The following is a 21,216-nucleotide window of genomic DNA, read 5'->3' as shown; positions in this document are numbered from 1 at the left end:
ATCCACCTATTGCACTCTCAACTACCTTCTCCCCAGCCCCACCCCTCCTATTTATCTCTCCATTCCCGAGGCTTCCAGCCTTATTCCTGATGAAGGGCTCCTGCTCCTCGGATGCTGCCTGACTGCTGTGCTTTTCCAGCACCACTGGACATTCAGGTTCTTTTTTGTGAATAGAAAACAAGCATTCTGTGAAGCTGTCACCGAGTCAATGTTTCCTTTCCCCAATGTACAGCAGATCACATTGTGAGCAGCAAATGCAATAGACTAGATTGTGAGAAGTGTGGGTGAAGTGCTGCTTCACATGGAAAATACATTTGGGCCCTTGGATACTGGGGAGGGAGGAAGTAAACAGACAGGTGTTGCATCTTCTGCAGTCGCAAGGGAAGGTGCTGTGGGACTGCGGGGCGTAGTGTTGGGATTGAAGGAAGTGTGGACTAGGGTGTCCCAGAGGGAATGGTACCTGTGGAAGGCTGACAAATGAGGTGTCTGGTGTGGTGGAAATGGCAGCTGATAATCCTCTGGGTTGGATGCTGGTGGGATGGAAGGTGAGGATAAGAGGGATCCTGTCACTGTTGAGGGAGGGAGAGAGGGGGTGAGGGCTGAAGTGTGGGAGATGGGTTGGACCCAGCTGAGGAACCATGGTGCTGGTGAATTCTTGGTTGAGGAAGAAGGTGAGCATTTTGGATACTCCTTTGTCGAATTTGGCATCAATGGAAAAAATGCAATGGAGACAGAGAAACTGTAAGAATGGAATAAAGTTTTTCCAGGAAGCAGATTGTGTGGCTGGAAAGTCCAGGTGACTGTGGGAGTCGGTGGGTTTGTAGTGGATATTGGTGACCTCACTACCCCAGGGTCTATCCCCAGAAATGGAAACAGAGATATCGAGGAAGGGAAGGGAGGAGTTAGAGATAGAACAAGGGAAGGTGAGAGCGGGGTTGAAATTGGAAGCAAAATCGATTAACTTTTCCAGTTCCAGACAAGAGAGGGAGGCCGCACTGACAATACCATTAATATAGCAAAGAGAAAGAGTTCTGGGTGGGTGTCGAAAATAGGACTGGAATAAGGAATGTTCCAAGTAACTCACAAAGAGACAGGCATAACTGGGATCCATGCAGATACCCATGGCCACCTCTCTGACCTGAAGAAAATGAGAGGAATTAAAAGAAATGTTGTTGAGGGTGACGATGAGCTCGGCCAGGCGGAAGAGGGTGGATAGGGATGGGTCAGGCCTTTGCTCCAGGAAAAAGCAGAGAGCCCTGAGACCATCCTAGTGGGGAATGGACATGTTAAGAGACATGTCAATAGTGAAGAGGAGGTGGTGTAATGAGGAATCGTGGATGTAAGTGGGCAGGGACTGGACCAGGGCAGAAAAGACTGAGTCAAGGTAGGAAGAGGTGAGTTCGGTGTGGCAGGCGCATGCTGAAACAATGGGTCTGCCCGGGCAGGCCTGTTTTCAGGAGGAGGTAGATGCGAGCTGTATGGGACTGGGAGACTATCAGCTTGGAGGTAGTGAAGGGCTGCTCACCAGATGAAATGAGGTCATTGACTGTGGTTGACACAATGGCCTGATGTTCCATCATGAGATCAATATCCAGGGGAAGATAGGAGGAAGTATCTGAAAGCTGGCCCTTAGCCTCTTCAATGCAGAGGTCGGTATGCCAGACAACAACAGCACCACCCTTATCAGCAGATTTAATAACAAAGTCATGGTTGGATCTGAGAGCTCAGGGTGCAGTCAGTTCCTGGGAGAGTAGGCTAGAATGGGTAAGGTGGCAGAGGAATTGAGGCGACCAATGTCACGTCAATAGTTCTAAATGAACAGATCGAGTGCAGGTAAAGGCCAGAGGGAGATGTCCAGGTGGAGGGAGAATATTGGAGCTGGGCAAAGGGGCCTGGGCATGGAAGCAAGGGTGAAGGAAGAAGAGTTCAACAGCATGTCATGCCTGAAATTCATTAAAATGGGAACATTCAGCATCAGACAGCAGAAGGTCGGGAGGGAGGGTGTGGAGTCAGAGGGAAGGGGAGGGTAGGAAGGCTCTGGTGGGCTATGGTAACTATGTTGCTGCATCTTGTGTGCCTTGATATCAGAAAGGAAAAGAGTTTCTTATTTCCCATTGTTCTTCTTCCTTTTATAAGGAGGAAACTTATGGAATCAAACTGAATATGGAGAAGATATAGTCATCAGACTATGCATATGGGAGTCATGCTTGAGAAACCTGACACCAAAAGGAAGCACAGTATACAGGTAAGGAGTAAGAAGGGTGATTACACTGATGAAATGAGGATATAAATGCAATGAAAAGAAGGCAATGTCACAGAAGTAAGCCATAACAGAAGTTGGTGACTGAAATAATTGATTATATTTAAGACTACAAGAGAGGTAAAAATAAAGAGGCATATTTTCACCAATCAAAAAACACATGGGAGAAGTAGCATGCTATTAAGAACACTAGAAGGTGCAGAAAGAGATAAATGTCTTTCACACTCTCTATGATGTGGAGGGGCCAGTGTTGGACTGGATGGACAAAGTTAAAAATCAACTAGGTAAAAACAAGGAATGCAGATGCTGGAAACCAGAGTCTAGATTAGAGTGGTGCTGGAAAAGCACAGCAGGTCAGGCAGCATCCGAGGAGCAGGAAAATCGACGTTTCAGGCAAAAGCCCTTCTACAAAAGAGTGGAGTTAAAATTCACACAACACCAGGTTATAGTCTAGGAAGGTTTATTTGGAAGCACAAGGTTCAGAGCACTGCTCCTTCATCAGATGGTTGTGGAGTATAAGATCATCAGACAGAGAATTTATTCCAAAGGTTTACAGAGTCGTACAGTGATACATTGAACAAACCTGTATTATTAAGTCTTTCATCTTTTAGAATGCAGGTTTCGGTTCATTTAATATGTAAATCCCAGTACTTATTTTAAGTCACATCCTCAAGATAACTTAAGGTTTTATCAAAAAAAGTGATATCTCAGCTCAGTCAATGAATTAAAGGTGTGAGGTTAGAGTTTGTTTGTATCCCAATCTTGAGTCAGACTGGTTCTATTTCCAAAGTGGCATTTACAAAATATTACATATATTGACTGCCTGCAGATTGTGCACTTTTTGAGCAAAACAGAACATATCTGCAAATATAATTCAGTAACTACAAATTCACCCCATAGATTTGTATGTGTGTGTGCATGTGTGTGACAGAGAGAGAGAGAGAGAGAGCATGTGTGTGTGTGTGACTGCACATGAGAGAGTGTGTGTTTGTGTGTGTGAAAGTTGGTAAAGTATGTTTATGGGAGTGATGGAGTATAAGCCTGTGGAAGAGTGTGTGTGTGGGTGTGAGTGTTGGGGGTGTATGTGTTTGTATGAGAGAGAACACGTGTGTATGAGAGGCGGTCTGCGTAAGTGTGAAAATGTAAGAATGTGTATGCATGTTAGCTTGTGGTTGTGTGTGTGAGAGAGTGTATAATGTAGTGGGGTCACCTGTAGTGTGTCATGAACCCAGGATCCCGAGCCACCCTCATAGATACTTGGCTATCAGCCTCTGCTTGACCACTTTGTATTGTTGCCTATCCTGAAGTCCACCTTAGAGGATGGTCACCCAAAGATCTGAGGCCAAATATCCCCGACTGGGAGGGAACACCCCGTCTGGTGATTGTTGCGCGGTGTCCATTCATCTGTTTTCGTAATGTCTGGTTGGTCTTGCCAATTTACCATGCCTCAGGGCATCCTTGCCTGCAGTGTATGAGATAGACACTGTTGACTGAGTCATATGAGTAACTGCCACATGGTGGGTAGTGTCTCCATGGGTAATGGCGGTATCCGTGTCAACACTCTGACACGTCTTGCAGTGGTTGACATGATAGGATTGCATGGTGTTGTGGTCGATGTTGTTCTGAAAGCTGGTCAGTTTGCTGCAAACAATTGCCTGTTTAAGGTTTAGTGGTTGTTTAAAGGTGAGAGATGGAGGCAGAGGGAAGATCTTGGCGAGATGCTCATCCTCATCAATAATGTGTTGCAGGCTGTGAAGAACATGGAATAGTTTTCGGATCCCGGGAAGTACCGGAAAACGAAGAGTACCCGATCGGTTGCAACCTGTGTCTGTCTCCTGAGGTCATTACGATTTCTCCCTGTGGCACATCGGAACTGGCAATCGATGAGTTGAGCATCATACCTTGTTCTTATGAGGGCTTCCGTGAGCGCCTAATTTGCTCAAAATATGCACAATCTGCAAGCAGTCAATACAGGCAGTCAATACATGTAATGTTTTGTAAATTCTAATTTGGAAATAGAACCAATCTGACTCAAGATTGGGATACCAACAAACTCTGCCCTCTTACCTTTAATACATTGTCTGAGCTGAGCTGAGCTGAGCTAAGCTGACACCTTTTGTTATAAAACCTTAAGTTATCTTGAGAAAATAAGTTATGGGATTTATATATTAATGAACCGAAACCTGCATTCTAAAAGATGGAAGACTTAACAATCCAGGTTTGTTCAATATAACACTGAATGACGCTGTAATATTTTGCTATAAATTCTGTCTTATAATCTTATACTCCACATCCACCTGATGAAGGGGCAGCACTCCAAAAGCTAGTGCTTCCAAATAAACTTGTTGTACTATAACCTGATGTTGTGTGATTTTTAACTTTGACACTCTCGTTAAAGTGCAAGCCAATTTTATAAATGCTGTAAATGTGTAATAGAATTAAATGGACAAAGCACAACATTTTGACAAGTCTATTTTTTCAGGGGTTTTTTGGATTCCATTGAAAGTACAAACATAACCTTTTTTTTAATTCATACTGGTTGATAAAGCAGGTAAAGGGTAAAATATTGGTGGATTGCAGTGACTACCCTTACAGCACTGCAGGTTACTTATGACCATGGAAGTTGAATGTGAGTTGAATGCATCAGGTGTCCAAAATGAAGATTTTGTGTCCAAGGAAAAGGATTATATCCAAACTCATTTTTGAGTGGACAAGACTGAGATTATTTTTACCTTCCAGAATTATGGTGGAGTAGGGTATGACTTAACTTCCGAAGAAATTTATAAATCTTGGGTAGACTGAATGCACAATATATTAATGAAAATCAGAGGAGTAACTGAAACTCTGCCTGAATGAAACTGTGTACAATGTACAAAGGCTTGGCATCTGTCACTGTTCTTTCACAGAGTTGCTGTTGTGAAGCCAATAGCTGGAACAGATAACAATTAAATATTTTCAGATTTTATATTTGTAAGGTGGGCCAAAATTTCCCATCAAAATCCTGGACTAAAACTCTCTGAACCTGGGACATGAGTTTGTGGAATTCACATTTGAACAAAGAGTCACTGAGGTAGGAGAAAGGAAGGACTGCAGAGGCTGGAGATTAGAGTTGAGAGTATGGTGCTGGAGAAGCACAGCAGGTCAGGCAGCATTCGAGGAGCAAGAGGATTGACGATTCGGGCAAAGGCACTTTGTCAGGAATGAGGATTGTGGGCCGGAGGGGGTGGGGAGCTGAGAGATAAATGGGAGGGGGGGTGGGACTGGGGAGAAGGCAGCTGAGAATGCAATAGGTAGATGAAGATGGGGGAGAAGGTGATGTGTCGGAGAGGAAGGTGGAGCAGATAGATGGGAAAGACGATGCACAAGTCAACAGGAAGGTGCCGAGATGAAGGTTTGGGACTGGGATAAGTTGGGGGGAGGAGAAATGAGGAAACTGGTGAAATCCACATTAATCCCATGTGGTTGCAGGGTCCCAAGGTGGAAGATGAGGTGGTTTTCCTTCAGGCGTTGGGTGGTTAGGCTTTGGTGATGGAGGAGACCCAGGATTTGCATGTCTTTGGTGGAGTGGGAGGGGGAGTTGAAGTGTTCAGCCACTGGACGGTGGGATTGGTTGATGCAGGTGTTGTGGCGGTAATGGCCTCTCCTGAACGCTGATAGGGATGTGGAGGGAAATATATACCTAGTGGTGGAGTCTGTTTGAAGGTGGCAGAAGTGGCGGACGATGATGCGCAGGATGACATAAGCCCAGTGTCAGAACCAGGGAGCTGTTGTACAATAAACTCCCTACATATTGGTTATCTATTCTGTACAATATGCCTACTTTTATCCAAACAAAATCAGTCTTTGCAAATAAATAATCACATATTTTTTGCTCATTGATAATATTAACCTTAATAGTGGACATTCATCGCTACTAGGATTCAGTCAGTTTCTGCATTTGACTTAATCTGGAACCAAACGTACATAAGAGGGGTGGATAATTCTTTAATGTCAGTACTGATTATAATGATTTAACAAATTAAATACAATGTAATGTTTAAAAAATCAATGAACTGTTTGAATGACTTCAATATTATATAAGTCCAGTAAGAAATTCAAATAGTACTGTGATTCTCAGAAATCTTTAAATATTTACACAAGAACACAATATTGTTTTACTTCAGGAAGTCTGCATTTTAATTTCCATCCCTGTGGTATTTTGAGAAATTTGAAACAGTCCAGTAAAATTGACAAAAACATTCTCAATAATAAGAAAAAAATTTCAATTTTCAGCGATTCTAGATTGTGCTAATGAGCAATAACTACTTTATTTCCATGCATTTGCAGCTCACTGTTAGCTAAAAGTATGCCATTTCTATCCAGTTTCCAATTCTCCTCTCCTTTCCAAGAAACTGGACGGTGCCAATTCCCAATAGGAATGTCAGAGTCTACCTCGGGGCAGCAGCTCACCATTTTTCCTCTAGGCCTTCATCCAACTCTGTTCTTCACCACAACATCCTTCCATTCTCCATTAATACCATCCTCTCCAACATTTGTTCAAGCAAATCAATATTAGCCAACTACCAGCTTCGCTACAACACCATGGCTGCTTTCAGACTCACTCACCACTTCAAGTCTTCAGGATGTCATGTTGGGGCTGAGGGACAATTAAGCCTTGTCTGTTTCTGCTAGGTTGCTTTGCGTGCAGATACAGTATGCATTTCATACACTTATACATGATGCATCTTTTGGCTCTTATCTTTAACTGTTAGTGCTCACTCATTTTGCACTTACTTGGAAGCTGCCAGCCTCTATGGCTTGTATTTCTTTCTGGAGTATGAGCTGAAGTGGCAGCTTGCCATGATTTAGAGCACTAAACAGTCATAAGGGTGGACATGTTTCTGTACAGCACTGTGTTACATCAATATCACACTTACAGCATGTACCAGCAGCTTACACAGAAAACACAGGGCATGTGGTTCAACCAAGGAGCTACATGGAAGTCAAGCCACATGGAAGCTAATGACTGGTTACAGAGTACCACAATGGGCAATCAAGCAGCTTATCAAATTACAGTTCGGGGATGGCAAGGTCAATCCTGCACTTAAAGTGTAAAAATTACAGAAATTACAGGTACATCAGTTGGTGTGCTGTCATGACTTCTGTATGGCCAATGGACAAGATTTGCGTGCAATGGCACAGTGGGAGAGACTTAAGAAAGTTTGCAAGGACAGGCTGGGAAACCACAGATTAGCAAGTTTGACATCAGTGATGGCTAAGTTGTTGGAGGGGATTCAGAGAACAGGATTTATATGCATTTGGAAAGGCAAAGACTGGTTAGGGATAACCAGCATGGCTTTGTGCATGAGAAAGTGTGTCTCACAAACTTGATTGAGTTTTTGAGGACATGACCAAAAAGATAGATGAGGGCAGAGTGGTAGATATTGTCCACATGGACTTTAGTAAAACCTTTGACAAGGTTCCATATGGTAGACTGGTTAATAAATTGAGATCACATGGAATTCGGAGAGAGCTTGCCAATTGGACACAATTGGCTTGGTGGTAGGAGATAGAGGGTGGTGTTAGAGTGTTGTTTTTCAGACTGGAAGCCTGTGAGCAGCGATATTCCTCAGGGATCGTTGCTGGGTCCACTGTTGTTTGCCATTCTTATAAATGATTTGGATGAGAATTTAGGGAGCATGGTTAGTATGTTTGTGGATGACAGCAAAATTAATGGCAAAGTGAACAGTAAAGAAGGTTATCTGAGATTACAAAGGGATCTTGATCAATTAGCAATTGGGCAGAGGAGTGGCAGATAGAGTTTAATTTGGATAAATGTGTGGTGTTACATTTTGGTAAGGGCAGAACCTATACAGTTAATGATAGGGCCCTGGGTAGTGTTGTCAAACAGCGTGACCGAGGAGTTCAGGTACATCGTCCTTTGAAAATTGCATCACAGGTAAACACGGTGGTAAAGGCGGCATTTGGTACTCTTGCCTTCCTTGCTCAGACCATTCAGTTTAGGATTTGGGACACATGTTAGGGTTGTTCAGGAAGTTGGTGAGGCCACATTTGGAATACTGTGTACTGTTCTGGTTACCCTACTATAGGAGGAATATTATTAAATTGGAGAGGATTCAGAAAAGATTTACAAGGACTTTGCCGGGACTGGAGGATTTGAGTTATAAGGAAAGGCTGGATAGGACTTCTTTTCCCTGCAGCGTAGGAGGTTCAATGTTGACTATATAGAGATTTATTAAATTATGAGGTGCATGGATCAGGTGAATAGCAAAGGACTTTTCCCTAGGGTAGGGGAGTTCAAAACTGGAGGAGAAAGATTTAAAAGGGATCTGAAGGGCACCTTTTTAACACATAGGATAGTCCAAATGTAGAATGAACTACCACAGGAAATGGTAGATACAGGTAGTTACAACATATAAAAGACATTTGGACAGGTATGTGAATAGGAAATATTTAGAGGGATATGGACAAAATGCAGGAAAATGGGACTACTTTTGTTTTTGAAACTTAATGTTTGTTTCCATGCTGTTTGACTGTAGGGCTTTAGTGGTGATGCAGAGGCAGGTAAGGTGATGAGGTGGCCTCAATGAGTGAGTAGGAAGCAAAGAGGGTTAGTAGTTAATGAAAATAAATTAGGTGACAGCCACTGAGCAAACATCATGCATGTAATAAAGAGAATTGTCATCATGAACCTTGGTGACAGGCATGTGCAATGGCAGAGTTGGAGAGAATGATGGCTCAATGAATATGAGGTAACAGAGTGAAGGTGGCAGCACTTACTGAACATGTGACAGTACTGTGCCTTTAAGACATCTGGTGTGTCCTGTTTCTGTTGTAGAACGGTATTGTCACAGTGGTGCCAAAATATCTCCTTCAAACAGGCATTTGGTAAACATCTTTGTGTTCTCCCTGGATGTTTTTGTTTTAAGTAGAGCAAAAGAGTCATGAGTGAGTGGGATCAGGGCTCACACAGACCCAGTAAGGTTTTTAGTTTTGTTTTTAGTCAGTGAGAAGGTTTCTGCTGGCTGCTGGAACTAAAAGCTTGAATTCTCTGTTGCAAGAGTGAAGTCTCAGACGAGACTTCCACATAAAAATCAAAAAGGGGAAGATTATTTCTTTCAGTGTTTCTTTCTTCTGGACTGAAGAGACAGAATTTGAGAATAATAAATGTTTTGCTGAATTATATTTTTTGCTAGAGGGGCTGGTTATGGGATGCTGCCTATATTGGAACAGTTGATGATTATTGTTTAAATAATATATTATTCTCAGTATTTCCATTGAGTAAAATTATGTCAATTCTTCACTTTACTAAATGCTAACTATGTCATAAGAATAAAGTTTGTTCTGACTTAAGTGTAGTGTTGAACCAATTCAAGAATTATATCTGGAACACAGCGCCATAAACTTGCCTTTAAAAAAAATAAGAGTTAGGATCTTGGCTATCTTCACTGCAGATGCTGGAGGTCAAAGTCAAGACTAGAGTGGTGCTGGAAATGCACAGCAGGTCAGGCAGCATCCGAGGAGCAGGACAATCGATGTTTCGGGCAAAAGCCCTTCATCAGGATTCCTTCCTAATGTACTTGGGGGGGGGCGTCTAGTCCATAATATACAGTTGAAGATCATTAACCTCCTTTCTACACTACTGTGCCTTGAATTTCACTTGGCACACAACACTGACCCAGCTGATATCTTGGTTCAGGCTGGCTGTTTGGAGTCATTGCCTCTTTTGCTGGTTAACAGGATACAACACTGTTCTCCCCTCTTTCACCCTGTCCACTAGCGTTTCCAGGTCTCTAACAGCAAACTGAAGAACCAAATAATGCCCATCGGACCATTCCCTCAGAGACAACTCTGAAAGGCCACCACAGGAAGGGCACAGTTATGGTGCTGGGGCTTAAATATGGCTCCTGTGGGGTGAACATTGCTAAGTCGAGAGCGTCATGCTAGAAAAGCACAGCAGAGCATGCAGCATCCAAGGAGCAGGAGAACTGACATTTCAGGCACAAGACCGTCATCAGGAATGAGTCTGATTCCTGATGAAGGGCTTGTGTCCAAAATGTCGATTCTCCTGCTCCTTGGATGCTGCCTGACCTGCTGTGCTTTTCCAGCGCCACACTCTCAACTCTGATCTCCAACATCTTTCTCTGAGCTGAACATTGCTAAGTCCAGGCATTATCAAGCAGCTGTCTCTCATACCCTCAATTCTATGAGATTGGGAACAAAGAGATGGGTTGTATAATTCAGATGAAAAATGGAAGATTGCATGAGGGAGGTCAACATGAGCTATGGTGGACTGGCTGTCATGAATATGACTTGAAACAGCTTTGCCGAAAATTGAGAGACTTCAGCCTAATATTAACACATTGTTGACTAATTAAATCTAGAAATGTGAGAAGTACAATTCTTCTCAAATTACTCTGACAGTATTATTTTATGTTTTCAAATTTCCAATGACATCAATTAACATCACTTAATAAAGTATTGATACGTGCTACAATCCACCTTATTTTACAAATTCTTCTTGAATTTCCCATTATTCTACATAATAATCCCCAGATATAGAAGGCAGGTGATATAATCCTAAGCCCCTAACGTCAACATGAATAGTTTATGGGTGGTATATGTCGATGTCTTCAATATTATTAAGGAGATACTTTAGCTTCACTCAGCCTTTCTGAGATGGCACAGGGAATCATTCAACTTCTGATCGAACAAAAGATATCATAGTATACCACTCTATAAACTAAGATACATCTTTTCTTGCCCATTCTCTCAATCAAATCAAGCATGTTGCAATCACAGATGATAGTGAAAAAGTTTTTAAGCTTTTCAATTCTGATCAATCAAACAGAAGAAGCAAATTTATTTCATTGACTTGGAACAGTACTACAACCACAGTACACAATGGAAAATGATGGCAGAGTATTTAAAATAAATCAGATCAAATGACTAATTATCATATCAATCCAAAATAACTAAGCTTTTATTCAATGTGAATGAATCAATGTTATCATTATTTGAAATGCAGTACTTTGAAATATGATATGCATCAAATCAATATGAAATATTCAATATCAAAGTGTGGGTTTCCATCAATTTAGAACTGGCAAGTATAATGTTGTCATTTATTTGACAAGTCAACCGTTATAATTTTCTATTGTCCTGTTACTTAGGTGAATAGCAGCACCAGACATGCTATGTAAACTTAAAATCTGAATATGGACTGATAATGCAGTGATATCATGCACTTGATCAACAATATGCAGTGCTACAGCAGTAGAATATCTATGTTTACAATCAATAATTTCTACCATAAATTCTTAATCTGAATTATACTGCAGCAGGAAAGGTGTTGGACTAAAAGTAGGCTTCACAATAAAATGCATAAGCACATAAAAAACATACCAAAGATTACAGGAGCAAATAAAAAATGAAAGTAATGCTTATCCTCTTAGATGCCTCTTTCTGTACCATTCTAGTTCCAGGTGAACCATCAATGCAGAAAAAGACATCAGTGGCATACAAAGACATCGAGATTTAAAAAACAGTCCTGGGATTTGAGAAGAATGAAGTACATTCGATTTGTAGTGAAGAATAATGTGTCTTAACATGTTTTTAAAATTCAAGCCAGATCACAGGATGTGGGTTCATAGGACTAAATGTCTTCTTTGATAGTTGTATATGAAGCTATCAGTTAGGCCTGTCAATGTCTGCTTCATTTCCCTCTTTTGTGCTTCATCTGTTGCACTAGCGGTCCTTATGAAATTGCTACGTAATCATATTTAAGCATAGCATAAAAGGAAACACTGCTACTGTACAACCTGCTGGTCCCTGCATGGTGCATTCAGATTGTAGCATAGCCATGTACCCATGTGCCTGGGTAGCTTAAGGGGAACATTGGTGTCCACGTGTAAATTTTGCTAAATTAATTAAAGCAATGATAAACATTGCATGTTTAATCAGGTCCTGTAGATTCTGTTCAAAAGTCTGATGGTGGATCTTCTAAGACACTTTTAAAGACAACTGCTGCTATAAAGATGGTATGCCTTTATCATACATTATAACTTAGGCAAATTTGCCTTTTCAATGAACATTACAATGCTAACACTAAATGTGATAACATGATTCCATCACATGTATGCAACATCATTACAACACATTGGTTTAAATTCATACAATAAATACAATCCTCTTGAAATTTCCATTAATGGGATACTAGGATTCAAATAGTTAATACAAAGTATAAAAAAACCCACTTCCACTGTTCTAAAGGACGTGCCATCCCATTGAAAAATAAATGGTCACATACAATAACTAAATGACTTTATTTTTCAGAAAACGATAGATGAAGCAGTCATACTTTAAAATCTACAGCAAAACATGACAATAATGCTCCATTACAGTATTGTAAAAGATTTGTCAAATAATTCAACTACATTGTTGTGTATCAATCCTTCATTCATGTGTACTACTCGACCTTTTGCAAAATCCCCTTCACTCACAGTCTGCACTTTATATATGATTATTCCTAATATCATTCTACATTTGAAAAATTCCAACCGAGGTTCCATAATATGAATCTTCTACCTGCTGAATAAGAAACAAAACATTCTTCCCTGCAAGCTGATGTTTACTTTAAAGTAATATTTAAGAACTTTTTAAATGTATGTAACCAATTTGATTCCCAACTACACTTGTTCTCCTGAAGGAAAAAAAAAATCCCACAAAGTATCTGATTTAACTGTATTCTGAAAGCTACTCAGAAACATGATAAAATATGCTTATGAACACTGTGGATATTTCAAAACTAAACAAGATTATCTAATGACATTATTCAAGCAAATTATTAAAGGGCTTAAAGTAACACCAACATCACCTACAGTCTCTTTAATTTTTTCATGAATAAAACTTTAAGAACCATGCTGATTTTCTGATAAAGTAACTAATTGAAACTTGAACTAATGAGGTGGAACTTGGTTTATAGCCTTTAGCAATATTTTGACATTAAAAAGTATTAATTTGTGGAGATAGTCAGGAAGGGATATGCCCATTGGCATTGTACAGTTAAATTGAAATCCATTACTCCTTTTTTAATATCCTGAGTATGATAACATGTTGCAATTATTTTTGATTATTCACAATGATAAATGGTTGGTTGACTGATTTATACTAATGAGCAGAAATTTTAAATTTGTTGACTTCATTTTTGAATCGTCATATCTGCAGCAGTCATGTTCCAACTAAGGTATTGCCCTGCACTTCCACGCTGATTTTTTTTTTCACAAAACGTTAGCTCCTTCTACAGTTACTTGATCACAGTGCGATTCCCAAAAGGATTCGCAGGCACTTAAGCTTTGTTGAAAGTGCAGGTCGTTTCACTCACCAGTCGTTTCGACGATTCCCTCAAGGATAACGACTATCTCGAATTGCTCCGTTTGCATTGATCGCTGGGAGAGGTCGTAGAAAGGGCTCTTGCTATCAATCACATGGCAGATAGTGAGTGGGGAGACGAGGAAAAGCTGATCTGCCCCTGTGCTAAATCCCACGTCCAGTTCTAGTTGATCGAGGGGCAAGAATTCACCCTCGGGCGTCTGCCGAGACTAGACAAGCGTGGAGAGAAGACATCAACATTGGACCAGCTACTCGTCAAGACATTCTGAAAGCGCTTTACATCACCGCCAACCCGCTGCCCAATCAATAATTTGAGTGAAAACGTTTTCTATTCATGTTCAGTGATCCAGATTAAAGAATGGGGTTTGTGTATAACAAGAAAAATTACATTTTTTAAAGTGAGAATCATAACATTTCCTGCCAGAATCACGAAATAGATCGCGTCTGAATACGTTACAGTCTGTATACCGTCCAGGAAATCATCGATTATTTTTCGACATCCTTAACTATTAGTTCGAAAAGTATTAACTCGCAAATGCGCTTCGCTCAACCATTACTCAGTCCTGTGTAAAGAGGGTTAAGATTACATTCTAGTTTCTAAGCTTCACTCGATCGAAGATTCATTTTTGGACGTTTTCAATTCCTTAGTGAATAAAACCGCTAACCGAAAGTCCTTGGGTTCTGCATTTATCATTACCTTACTGGATTTGTAGTTAGCTATTTAGAATAAAAACTCGCCTTTGGGGAAACTTTCTCAGTTATATCAGTGGTCCACTTATGCGAGCAATTTAAGCAACGTGAATGTTCGACACACACACACTACTGATTCCTGCCATCTGCGGAGAAAGTTTCCGGCCACACCACAAACAATTAACTACTTCAAAGTTTAAAGTGCAATGACTGTCGACAACAACGGCAGTTAGATCCCAAAGAGTGAGACCAACGGTGGTTGGTCTTTTAAAGTACCTACGCATTCTTAAATCGGTTCCTCTGCACACCCTTTACCTTTCACGTATCTGAACGTTTGCTTGTGTGTGTTTTTTTCGGGGGGGGGGGGGTGGAAATGGTCAATGATCATACAGGCCACAAGTCTCTTTATTGATTTTAAACCCATCTTGTACTTTAGTTCATTTTATATCGCTTTATAGTATAGTATTTTGCGAATCGATTCGACAAATCAAAGAACGTGTGGAAATGTAATCATATATGCTAAAACTTGATATTAAAATAGCTACAACTAAATTTGTGCTAGAAATTAAATACTGTAAAGATTTTCAATTTAATGTGTTTAGAATCTCATTATTTCTTCTTTAAGGACAAAATATTTCACGCAATCACCGATGCGTTCGCACCATAACTTGATCTAAATGCAAAGTGGCCTCCAATTCAATTGTTAGTCCATCATTTTTACTAGTGGTTGCGATACTTACAAGCAGAATGGTATTCATTCAACTGCTGTGTCTATTTGTAACTCTAAATTGGAATACTGATTTTTATTAAGCAGCTCGTCTGAAAACCAGTGGGTAGAAAGGCAAAAATTTTCAGTTTTGGCTAATTATGATTTTAGTTTCTGGATCCACTTGTATCCATAGGGACAAAATAGTTAGTGCGCCAATGGGTTTTGAGCTCCGTGTGCAAAACACTTGAAAACATGTGTGTATTTTTAACACGAATTAAGCCAACGGGGGTTCAGGATGAATCTCAGGGTTGGATAGATTCTGATTTGCCAGTGTCTTTTGCTTCGAGCATCCTGTGGTCCCAGTGAATTCCCAATGTACCCTCAGTGGGAGGATTTTTAATCCAATCTCTAATGTTAAGGCTTTTTTTAGGGGGAGTGGGGGCGAGACTCCGATTTCTTTATCGCAACCAGAAGGAATGAATTGCCAGTTCAATAATTCATGGTTTGGAGAGAAAATAATTAGATCCGTAGTGAAGTAGCATGAATGTGAAGCGGAAACATGGCAAATGATGAGCCAAATGAACTACCCCGTAATGTCGATATGAAAATATTTGGCTGGAGCATGGTTATTCCACCCCCTCCACCCGCATGTTACAGAAAATATGCACTGGGATCTCACCCACATTAAGACAGCCTCTGACAAGATTCTGCAATGTTGATTTGAAAAGAATCTTTTAGAAGCCCACGCAATCCAATAAATCCAACCTTTCCCAAATTCTATATAAAATCCCTATGATAAACGTGTACAAAACGCAAAAGCACTTTAAGATACCTGGATATCTGGAACATACGCATAGATTATTGAAACACACGTTGTCTTGTATGAGTATCACTTACTTACTTTGAGCAATTTACAGCGTATCTGTGCCGACACCATATGGCTGTTGCGGAGGTTTCCCACTCTGAACATCAGAGTCAGTTTACCATCTCTCATGGAAATCACCGCATGTTCACTAAACATCAACGTCTCTGCTCGCTTCTTGGGTTGAGACATTTTTATAAACATGCAACCGATCAAAAATGCATCCACAATGGAGCCCAGAATGGACTGAAGGAGGAAAAGAATGATCCCCTCTGGACATTTGTCAGTGATGTACCTGTATCCGTAACCGATGGTGGCCTCCGTCTCAATAAAGAACAAGAAGGCAGAAGGAAAGTTGTAGACGTTGGCAACACAAGGGGTGTACTTCTCATCGTGAGCTTTGTTGAGATCGCCGCGGATATAAGCGATTAGCCACCACATCGACGCCATAAAGAGCCAAGCCACCGTGTATGTGAGAATAAAAATGAACAAATTCCAGCGCCATTTCAAATCAACTAATGTGGTAAATAAATCCGAAAGATAACGGCTAGTTTCGCCGCTCAGGTTCCCGTGCTGCACATTACAACGCCCGTTCTTATCTACAAACCTCTGCCTCTTTTTCTTGGGTGGCTGATTAAATCCAGAGCCACTGGACAAGGTGGTCACTACTTGGTAATCGTCACCAAATTTTCTTCGAAGTGCGGACATAATATGGGTAACTGGCCAGATTAATACTCTGACAACCTTAACTTGGTTCTCTCGCCGTGCGTGCTTTAGCTCCCTGCCACTACCTGCCCAATAGACGGAAGGAGAGGGGAACTAGCTTTGAGTGCCAGACAAAGAAATCCTAATTCGTTGCCCCTCTGGAAATGCGCACAAGAGCATTGTTACTAGTTCTCGATCTGCAGCAACCCGCTTCGCAGGCGATCGTCCTCCTTTTGCCTCCTCTGCAGGGTGGTTTGCACAAATTTATACAGCCTTGCGGGGTTTTAAGAGGTCTTTATTTCAAAAGAGATCCTCCGATCCCCCCCCCCAAAGAAAAAGTTTATCCAGATTCTAACATTTCTACTGTCGTGCCATCTTACTTTTTTTTTGTTTTAGCCCCAAATTCCGAGTGCCCGTTGTTGAACCAAGTTAAATCAAGCATTCGCAGCCTCTGAGGGTATTGCAGGCTCCACTTCTCTCTCTCTGTCTGTCTTTTACACTCCCCGGCTAGATCTTGTTCTTCCTCCAGATAAATGTTCGATGGTGATTTTCGCCGGCGATGCACAACACCAGGTGTAGCCCCGAGCTCCCTCCCTCTGTCTCTGCCTCTCGGTGCGGTGACTGCTGTCTTCCAGGTAGCAGCAGCTTGCAGCTGACCAGCGCTGCGGCTCCGATCGCTTCCTCGTGCTGCAGGTGAGAGAGAGAGAGGCAGAGACAGGCAGAGAACGCGCGATCAGCGGGCGGCGCGCGCACTGCATCTCCCCGGGCCGGCGCGCGCACGCGGCTCACACCCCTCCAAGCCAGCCGCCGGCGCGCGCGCGCCCGCCCTCACACACACGCACACAAACGCAGAGACACCAGTGCCTGGTCCTGCGCGAGCACGTGGGCGGGAGAATTTGGAATCCTGTTTCTCTCCCCCCACAAACCTGGAGGTCCAAAAGGCATTGTTTGCATTCGCTTAGCACCCGACCGGAGAGACAGAGATATGCAACGCGGGATTGTAAAGCTGCAACCACGCAACCCGTTCGGGGTAGCCGCGGCGTTTAAACTCATTATTTGGAGATGCCGGTGTTGGACTGGGGTGTACAAAGTTAAAAATCACACAACACCAGGTTATGGTCCAACAGGTTTACTCGGAAGCACTAACTTTTCGAGCGCCGCTCCTTCATCAGCTGGCTGTGCAATCACCTGATGAAGGAGCAGCCCTCCGAAAGCTAGTGCGTCTAAAGGGTATGTGTTCAGGGAGTTTCGCAGGTGTTGGGAGATGGTGAGTAACCACACTCAGCAAAAACACACATGTTAGGAGTTCACACGGAGGGAATCAACACTTGAGACAGGAAGAAACGTTTCTTTCCTTCTTCACCAACTTTTCTAATCAGGAGAAAGTGAGGACTGCAGATGCTGGAGATCAGAGTCAAAAAGTGAGTTCTGGAAAAGCACAGCAAGTCAAGCAAAGGAACAGGAGAGTCGGCGTCTCCTGCATAAGCCCTTCAGGAATTGTTGATGAAGGATTTATGCCCGAAACATCGACTCTTCTGGCCCTTGGATGCTGTGCTTTTCCAGCACCACACTTTTTGACTCAAATTCTTCTAATCACCATGTTATTACACACCTCTGGACCAGGTGGGACTTGAACCTGGGCTTCCTGGTCCAGGAGTAGGGACACTACAACTGCACCACAGGAAGATGAAAAGAATTCCTTAGCTTTGAGGTGGATAAAACATCAGTAGTGTACCTTCAACATACCAAATTGGAGAAGAAGTTTATTCAACCTCTGCATCATGTTGCAGGTCAATAAGATCATGATAGATTCCACATTTCTTTCTACTCCCATAACTCTTATTCCCTTGCCTAACAAGAATCTATCCACCTCTGCTTTAAAAGTGACCCCACCTTGGATGCCTTCTAGAGAAGAAAGTTCATGCCTCATCTAAAACGGAAAAAAAGTCTGATACGAAAGGACATCCCTTAATTTTAAAGCGGTACCTCCTTGTTCTAGATTGACTGCAAGAAGAAACTTCCTTGCCACATCCACCTAGTTAATACCATTCAAGATCCTATGCATGTCTCAAGTCCAGCAGAAACAAACACACCTGCTAAATCATTCCTCATCACACAACACACTTATTCCAGGTATCAATCAAGTAAAGGCTTAAACAGGTCATTGGGACCCTAAGCAGCATTAAGACAAGAGGAAGGTTATGGCTGGTACAGAAAGAGCAAGTTAAATATAGAAGGCAGGCAAGAGTTCGCAGAGAACAAGGAAGATTCATGAATTAAATGCATTTATTTCAATGTGAGAGGTAAGGCAGGTCAGGTAGATGAACTCAGGGTAAGAGTTGGGAACATGGGGCTAGAGTATCATAGTTGTTACAGAAATATGGCTAAGGGAGGGAGAGGATTGGCCGCTCAATGTTCTGAGACATAAACGCTTTAAGAAGGATAGAAGGGAAGGCAAGAGAGGAAGGGAAGTGTCTTTTATGATTAAGAAAAACATTACGCAAGTACTTTAAGCGAATATTCCTGGAGGATCATCCAGTGAAGCCAAATGGGTGGAACTGAGAAATAACAAGGGGCTAATCACTATGATAGGATTGTACTATTGGCCCCACAGTAGTCAGCGGGAAATTGAGTAGCATCTATATATATAGGGAGATTGCAGATAGCTGTAAGAATAATAGAGTTGTAATAGAACATAGAACAGAACAGCACAGTATAGGCCCTTCAGCCCACAATGTTGTGCCAATCATTTATCTTAATCGAAGATCAATCTAACCGACACTCCCCTCAATTTACTGCATCCATGTGTTTGTCCATATAGTCATAGAGATGTACAGCATGGAAACAGACCCTTCGGTCCAACCCGTCCATGCCGACCAGATATCCCAACCCAATCTAGTCCCACCTGCCAGCACCTGGCTCATATCCCACCAAACCCTTCCTATTCATATACCCATCCAAATGCCTCTTAAATGTTGCAATTGTACCAGCCTCCACCACATCCTCTGGCAGCTCATTCCATACATGTACCACCCTCTGCGTGAAAAAGTTGCCCCTTAGGTCTCTTTTATAGCTTTCCCCTCTCACCCTAAACCTATGCCCTCTAGTTCTGGACTCCCCAACCCCAGGGAAAAGACTTTGCCTATTTATCCTATCCATGCCCCTCATAATTTTGTAAATCTCTATAAGGTCACCCGTCAGCCTCTGACACCCCAGGGAAAACAGCCCCAGCCTATTCAGCCTCTCCCTGTAGCTCAGGTCTTCCAACCCTGGCAACATCCTTGTAAATCTTTTCTGAACCCTTTCAAGTTTCACAACATCTTTCCGATAGGAAGGAGACCAGAATTGCACGCAATATTCCAACAGTGGCCTAACCAATGTCCTGTACAGCCGCAACATGACCTCCCAACTCCTGTACTCAATACTCTGACCAATAAAGGAAAGCATACCAAACGCCTCCCTAATGTATCTGACGCTACTATCACCTCTGCAAGTGCATTCCAAGCACCCACCACTCTCTGCATAAGGAACCTACCTCTGACATCTCCCGTATACTTTCCTCCAATCACCTTAAAATTATGACTCCTTGTGACAGCCATTTCTGCTCTGGGGAAACATCTCTGGCTATCTACTGTCTCTATGCCTCTCATTATCTTGTACACCTCTAACAAGTCATCTCTCTTCCTTCTTCTCTCCAGTGTGACGACCCCAAGCTCACTCAACCTCTCTTCATAAGACAAGCCCTCCAATCTAGGCAGCATCCTAGTAAATCTCCTCTGCACCCTCTCTAAAGCATCTACATCCTTCTTATAATGAGGCAACCAGATTTGGACACAATATTCCAAGTGTGGTCTAACCAGGGTTTTGTAGAGCTGCAGCAAAACCTCACGACTCTTAAACTCAATTCCCCTCTTAATGGAAGCCAAAACACTATATGCCTTTTTAACAACCCTATCAACTTAGGTGGCAACTTTGAGGAATCTGTGTACGTGGATCCCAAGATCTCGCTGTTCCTCCACACTGGCAAGTACCCTACCTTTAACCCAGTATTCAGCATTCAAATTCGACTTTCCAAAATGAATCACTTTGCATTTAGGTTGAACTCCATCTTAGCCCAACCCTGCATCCTGTCAATTTAATGTGGTAGCCTGCAACAGCCCTTGATACTATCTACAGCACCACCGACCTTTGTGACATTGGCAAACTTACTAACCCACCCTTCCATTTCATCATCCAAGTCATTTATAAAAACTATAAAGAGCAGAGGCCCAAGAACAGATGCCTGTGAGATACCACTGGTCACCAACCTCCAGGTGGAATACTTTCCATCTACTACCATTTGCTGTCCTCTTTCGGCCAGCCAATTCTGTATCCAGACAGCCAAATTTCCCTGTATCCCATACCTCCCAACTTTCTGAATGAGTCTACTGTGGGGAACCTTATAAAATACCTTACTAAAATCCATGTACACCACATCCATTACTCGACCTTCCTCAACTTATCTCGTCAAGTCTTCAAAATAATCATAACTAGGTGAGGCATGACCTGCCCCTCACAAAGCCATGCTGACTATCTTTAATCAAACTATGTTTTCTACAT

At 42.1% G+C, this 21,216-nt stretch overlaps 1 protein-coding gene across 1 annotated transcript in view; it reads right to left on the bottom strand.

Moving 5' to 3' along the window:
* Positions 1-17,384, bottom strand: part of kcnj3a (potassium inwardly rectifying channel subfamily J member 3a) — a 312,747-nt gene extending 295,363 nt beyond the window's left edge. The window contains exons 1-2 of the mRNA XM_043693782.2: positions 15,952-17,384; positions 13,644-13,860 (exon numbers count right to left, since the gene is read on the bottom strand). Coding sequence (XP_043549717.1) covers positions 13,644-13,860; positions 15,952-16,620 — 886 coding nt within the window. The 5' untranslated portion in view covers positions 16,621-17,384. The remainder of the gene's footprint in view (positions 1-13,643; positions 13,861-15,951) is intronic.
* Positions 17,385-21,216: the final 3,832 nt, after the last annotated feature.

The sequence above is a fragment of the Chiloscyllium plagiosum genome, unplaced genomic scaffold, assembly GCF_037043375.1.
Source record: "Chiloscyllium plagiosum isolate Xiang-an unplaced genomic scaffold, Cpla_swu_hap1 HiC_scaffold_7, whole genome shotgun sequence".
NCBI lineage: Eukaryota > Metazoa > Chordata > Chondrichthyes > Orectolobiformes > Hemiscylliidae > Chiloscyllium > Chiloscyllium plagiosum.
The sequence above is the reverse complement of the archived record's forward strand: the minus strand, read 5'-3'. Positions and strand labels throughout refer to the sequence as shown.